Raw genomic sequence first — 6,680 nt, 5'->3', positions numbered from 1 at the left:
ACGGTTCTTATTTAACTCAACAGCTTCTTGGGGGTGGGGGCGGGGAAGTTGAAACTTGTCACTCTGTGTATGTGTGTGTTAATTTGAAATTAGAGCCCCTGTGGATCCTATTAAAATCGCTTCTGGACACGAAAATTTCACGTAGAATTTGTGTTTTCTCTTTAAGCAGTTTGTTAAGGAGGAATAAGTTCCGAGTTAAAAGTGCCTCGGATTGTCATTGTGTTCACTCTAACCGACCCAAGTCAGTCTTCCGCTTGAAGAGACGTAGGAGGAAACTTACCCCCCCCCCCCCCCCCACCACCACCAAACTTCGCTATTTCAAATCTCCGTTCCGATCGGATTCCCCTTGAAACTCTTTATCATCCCGGTTGATTGTTGCAGGTAATAACTAACTAGTGTCTTGGGCGTGTTGACAAATAGAGAGAGAGAGAGAGAGAAGGGGGGGAAATGTTACTTGTAAACTCACTGGCGTTTAGTATAAGCGAAGAGACCCACGATATAATCATATGACTTGATCCCCTGTTGTAAGGTTTTAATGGAATTGGTCTGTTGGCAGGGTGCCCACTTCTCCCTGAACTATTAACACCTGAAATGCCCTGTGTATCGCCCCCAGGTCAGTGCTGTCTTGTCATTATTTTGCCCTCTCCGAAGTAGGAGCAATTTCTCCTTTTTGGAAACAGCTATTTATTTTATTTATTTTTTTTTAAAAAATGGCTGGACTCTCCTTCGATGTGAAACCAATTTTAAAGGGCAGGCTGACTAAATGCGTTGACCTGGGCCATCACCCAGAGTTCCTGCTTGGAGCCCATTCCACGTTTTGTCTCGTTTTTGGGAAACGAATGGGTCGAGTTAACGGTTTAAAATTACCCGTTGGTAATCCACTCGCTTGTGTGTAACTTAAAAATTTTGTAACTCGGTGAGCGGGCAGGAAAGTGGCAGATGCAGTTAAGTGTGGGGCCATTCCAAGTTTGAAAAACAGAACATTAGTGTTTTTAAAAAAAGTGAGATCAGTAAATGTTGAGATTCACAGGGATTTGGGCGTCCTTGTATATGATTCGTAGCTATCATGTAGGAACGGTAAGCAATTCAGACAAATGGTATACTAGCCTTTATTGTGAAGGATTTGGGAGTATGAATAAAGTCTTGCAGCAATTGTTTACAGTTTTGGCCTTTACCCAAGGAAGGATAAACTTGCCTGTGCAGCAAAAGGCAGATTGATTCCTGGGGATGACTATTTTCCTTTTGGTCTCTCTCCTCTGGAGTTTAGAAGAATGAGGTGTGATTTCTTTGAAACATAAGGTAGAGATGTTCCCCTGGCCTCAGAGTCCAGAACTAGGGTTGGACGACTTGTGATAAGGAGCTGGCAATTTAGGACTAAGAGGAGGAGACATTGAGGGCTGTGAATTCCCAAGGCTGTGGATGCTCAGTTGAGTGTATTTGTTGCTGAGAATGATAGATTTTGGGCAGTAAATCCATTGAAGGATGGAGGGAATAGGGAGCTGGGGTAAAGGTTTAGCCATGGACTTCTTGAATGGCAAAGCAAGCCCCAAGTCTTACTCCTATTTATATTACAGGGGGTGCCTTTGTTAATGCTTAGTTCTTTGTGGCTTCCTGCAATAATGTTTGTGGATGGATGGGAAGCTGTATTTGCAAGATAAGATGCTGAAATATTACTGCTGCAAGATAAGATGCTGAAATATTACTGCTGTGAGGAAACCAGTGTGGGAAAACATGCATGTCAAGGAGCACTCTTTTTTTTTTTGTTCTTACCAATCTGACTTCAAAAAGGTGATCCTCAACATTTGACTGGGTCTCACTATCTGGAGTTGATGTGCAAATTAAGAAAGCCAGGAGGTTTTTGGGGTGTTTTTAGAGTATAAGTAGCAGAAACGGTGGGTGTTCCATGTGTTGCCTACACTTGGCCAATAGGTCCAAGCAAAATGACCTAAAAGGTAAGAACTCCTTTCAACTGAATGTTGGATCAAAATAAGATGGGTAATTGTTTACTGTTGTGCCTCCTAATTGTAGGTGCAGCAGATAGGAAGTGGCTGGTGACATGGACCTTGAAAGTAGCTTGTACACTCCACTCCTTCAGACTATTGAAGAGCCTCCAAATTCCCCAGTGGCATCAGGTACTATTTAATCACCAAGTCTAATGAACTGATCTTGAGACCATATAGTCAACAGACAAATATACTAACAGTAAAATGCAGCTGCTGTATTGGTTGTGGGCCAAATGACTTCAAATTTTGTGTATGCTGTGTTTAAGCCTCTTGTCTTAAAGTTTATCATGGCACAGCTAGTGATTTTTTTAAAAAAAATACACAAATACTTAAACGTGAAGTGAAGAAATACTTTAGTCAGTGAAGGGCTGCTGTGGGGAATGGGACTTCTCTAGAAACATGTCCCAGTTTTAAAGGATCTGCTGTGCTTGTGAAATTCTCTTTGATTCAGCTTTGCAGAAATGTCACATCAGTGAGCTTTGCCTTTACAATGCTCTAAACTTGTTCAAATAATACCACTTGCATCTAAAAAATCAACATAAGATTGCCTAAATTCCTGATCCTCCTTGGCCCTTCGACTTGTTTGAAATAACTTAAATTCATTGCAACTCAACTAGGCTGAAGTAGCAAGTCTGCAATCCTCAGCCTCATGCCACAGCTACAAATGCTATGAACACATGGGGGAAAAGAACCAGAGATGAGATTTCTACACAGCAAGCTGTTGCCTTGATTGCATTGCCTGAAAGGGTGGCTGCAGAATCAATAACTTTACCCCTTCCTCTTTTACTGATTTGGGTGGGGCTGGGGAATGGGTCCAATTGGATAGCTTTCAAAGGTCAAACAGCTGAACAGCAACCTCATGTAGTGCATTGCTTTGGAAAATAATACATTAAATGTAGCATATTAAACTTTTAAAATTCTCTTTCAGTGTCCATGAAAATTATGACATCGCTCTTGGCAATTGCCTCCATCACTATTGGTGAGAGCTTCGAATTAAAAGCTGTTTAGCTAGATGTTTATCAATTTGTTTTGGCAAGTGCTGATGCTATTCATGTTGAGGAGATATGATCAAGTAGCTTTTTTGTTAAAATAGTCAGACTGATTATTGTACCAAACTTGCTTCAATACAAGTAGGAACAATTTTGGTTAGAATAGGTAGTTTAAGGATTTTACATTTCATCTTGAGCAGCCAAATGAAAGAATCAGTAACTTAAAATTAAGGAGTAATTGGATTTAAATGTGCTTTTAAAATTTTAAATAGTTCAATCTAGCCAGTTCAATATCTACATGTGAGCAATGGGGCAATGTTAGAGTTAAGCCACTTAGGAAATTGGGAAGAACTTTTTTTTTAAGTGTAGTAGAAACCTGGGAACCTTTCCTTTTAGGCTTATGAGGGAAGGTTGAAAAGGGGATATTGGAACTTTTACAACTGGGAGTAAAGGAATTGGCCATATGGAGTGGAGGAACAGAATACTGGGGGAAAAATACTGAGTAGTCTATTCCTGATCCCATGACTTTGGAATTAATTCCAGTAGTGAAATGTCCCTTTGCTAACATTTTTCCATGTTTCTTTCCCCTCCCCTTACAGGCACTGTCTATTTGGATTCTTGTACCAAGCAATACTTGATCCCAATTTATCTGATTGTTTCTGGAAGCCTTACACTCTTCTTTGTGATGATATCACTGGTTTCATGCACCCCAAATGATGAGAGCAACAATCTGGCTTTCCATAGAATTGGCCAAGCTTGGAAAAGTGTGATATCGCTGTTCTCCTTCATCTGGTTTATAATGGGTACTACTTGTTTGATTGAAACATACATAACTTGTTAAAATGAGCTGATTATTTAGGTTGCATAAGTTGCATGTACGAGTATTTGACTGTTTTCAGAATTGCCTTGGGGCTCCTCTGATCAACCCCTTAATGCATAAGAGTAATCGAGGGGGAAGAAACTACGTAACTCCATTTCAATTATTAATAATTTAAATTGATATTTATATTTAATCAGACTTAACACCCAACAGTAAGCTTACCCCACTCCTCATCACTTGCCCCCTGCTCCCCATAACCTCTGGGTTCAGTTGCAGGAGAAACCAACATAGCAAATAGTGCAAGTAAAAGTCAAAAAAGATTCAAGAATCAGATTAGCAAATTTGGGGCTTCTTGTCTCACCTCCACAGACTACTGATTAGGCAATGCATTGAGTCCAGAAATGGGTTGTAGTGGTTATGTGGCCAAATCCTATGTAGCAAGGCAAAGTAAGACTTCCCCATTCAGCCTATTGCAACAGTTAAGTAGCACAATTTGAACTGTCATCAACATTGATCCATACCAGCAAGCAGTACTTGATGGGTAAACTGGTTGTTTCTCTATTTAGCTGAAATATGGCATTGTATGTCTTAGTGTCCCTGGCCTCCTCTAACCCCAGATCTACTAATGATCAAGGAAGAGGCAAAAAGCCTGAGTCAGGATTGTACTTAAACATGCCAACTTAAGGTTGGAAGCTAATCTTGTAGCTGCCTTATGTAGCTTCATATCCTAGGTTTGAATCTAAAATCTGTGATCACACTTAAGGTTTTTTGTAGTGGAGGACATTTTCTTTGTAAGAGACCAGTGCAAATTCAGTTCCAGTAACCTGTTGCTTGTCTGCACAAACTTACCTATGCTACCAATCACAGAGCTAAATAACTTGTCACTTGTAATGCTATGATTGAATTTACTTTGCAAAATCTATTGAAGCTGTTTTCAAGTAATCCCTCCAGCCTGAGGATCCTTAGCAAATTCAGCTCTATAGTGCATAACCAACCAGCCAAAATATTACAAAGGCTGAGTTTGCTGATGCTACTACTGCAGAGGGTATATTTGGTTGCATGTGCAGTTATAATGCCTTTGGTGTCACTGCCAGTAACATCAAGGATGGTGCAGATCAAACTGACAGGAAAATTACACTCTTGAACTGGAAATCACAAACAATGCTATATCTTTACAATAAAAATGCTAATTAAAGCAGATTAGATCTCCTGCAATAATTCTTTTCCTGGGGAATGTGCAATGGAAGTAATACATTTTTTTGTATTTGTCTTTCCTAGGAAATGTTTGGATCTACAGCATCTACGAGCCAGATTATATTGACAAAGCTTCTCCTAATTACTGTGATAAAACCTTGTACCTTTTTGCCTTCTGGGCCACCACTGTCACTTACATTCTTCTTGGAATTGTATTGTTTCTAGGATTTTGTGGCTTGCTCTGTGCATGTGCTTTGGGTGGGACCTTCTGGATTGGACAAAGAGGCTGAACACTTGAAGAAATCCCTTGTCCCAGCTCTGAGAAATTGGCACAACTTGATGCCACATGTGTTGGCTTCTGTGGATGGAGTTATTTGGTTTGCTCTAATTGGCAGTGCTTGTTTTGGACATTTTTTTTTAAAAAGACAAAGCACTTAATGTTTTTCTACACCACCTCTACACCTTCATCCTACACAATGGTAGTGAACTGCACTTTAATTGTATGTAATTTTGAAACAATCATTTTTTAAACTTGGGTATGTCTGTGCAATATTTCAAATATAGAGCAGTGTCTTAATAACCTGACTCCAGTCCTCTCTTCAGTGGTGGATTTTCTGGGCAAATAACACTGCACTGAACTTCAGCAAAACTAAGAACTTGAGTGCAGCTTTTTGTTTTCCTGCAATTGGTTTGAGGGTGGTGACACATGCAAACTATCATTCTTATTGTGGTTAGCCAACTATCCTAGCTGCCTAAATCCTGTCATGCATAAGGCTTGCCTGACTTGTTGCAAATTTAGTGTTTGAAGTTGAGGTGGATCAATGTTTGTTTGTATGTCTAACTAGAGTTTTATCAACAGTACAACAAAGGCTTAGGACTGGGAGGAGAGTAGAACTGAATCTTGAAAGGGCCTGCTTGTGCTGGAACCATTTGGCCCCTCATGTCCATTCTGGATCTCTGGAAGAGCAACTTGGCTAGTACCATTTCGCTAACCTTCTGGTGGCCATGTTAATTTGTTCTCTTCAGGTAACTATTATTTGAAAGCCATGATTGGTGGAGGCATAGTCCAATCTTGGGACATGCAGGCTTGTTTTTCTAAGACACCAGGCTGAATTTGATGTCTAGTTTGCAACTGCCGCTATCCCTCAAGTTCTTAAAATCTGCCAATGTCCAGGTTTCTCATAATACCATATCAGGTGGATGCCAAAATTGGCAGCCTGCTTGCCATTTTTAAATTCATTAAAGGGTGTTTGAACAAGGCAATTGACCTGAATAATGTTGCCTATTCCATAATGCAATGGGTGCATAGGAAACATGGGCAGTAGGAATTTTTTTTAAGGGTTAAGTGCTGCAAAGGCAGGCATAAAGGTTGTAAGCAGGACTGTGGCTAACTTTACCAGAACAGCTCCTGGAGACTTTGGTATTGTGGTTATGCTTACTTTTCTTTCTGTTTAAAACCTCCATTAGGCCATTCCTGAGGGAAGGGGAGCTGCTAGATGTTGCAGGCAAAATTGTACATTGCAGCATTTGTGGTGAGCATTGCAGTACCTAGTCCCAGTGTGAAGGGGACAGTTGGGCAAGAACAGGGTGTGCTTAGTGGTCCAGTAAGTGGCTTACTTGATACTGAGCTGTACAGGGGAGGCAACAACAGCTGCCAGGGAGATAGAGAAGACA

At 40.5% G+C, this 6,680-nt stretch overlaps 1 protein-coding gene across 1 annotated transcript; it reads left to right on the top strand.

Moving 5' to 3' along the window:
* The first annotated feature begins 304 nt into the window (after positions 1 to 304).
* Positions 305 to 5,586, top strand: LOC144671841 (transmembrane protein 272-like). Its single transcript, XM_078533892.1, has 5 exons — positions 305 to 381; positions 2,029 to 2,132; positions 2,932 to 2,982; positions 3,592 to 3,795; positions 5,091 to 5,586. Exons 2-5 carry the CDS (start codon positions 2,057 to 2,059, stop codon positions 5,294 to 5,296), a joined length of 537 nt encoding a protein of 178 aa, XP_078390018.1. The 5' UTR covers positions 305 to 381; positions 2,029 to 2,056; the 3' UTR covers positions 5,297 to 5,586.
* The last annotated feature ends 1,094 nt before the right edge of the window (positions 5,587 to 6,680 follow it).

The sequence above is a fragment of the Cetorhinus maximus genome, chromosome 34, assembly GCF_964194155.1.
Source record: "Cetorhinus maximus chromosome 34, sCetMax3.hap1.1, whole genome shotgun sequence".
NCBI classification, from domain to species: domain Eukaryota; kingdom Metazoa; phylum Chordata; class Chondrichthyes; order Lamniformes; family Cetorhinidae; genus Cetorhinus; species Cetorhinus maximus.
The sequence above is the reverse complement of the archived record's forward strand: the minus strand, read 5'-3'. Positions and strand labels throughout refer to the sequence as shown.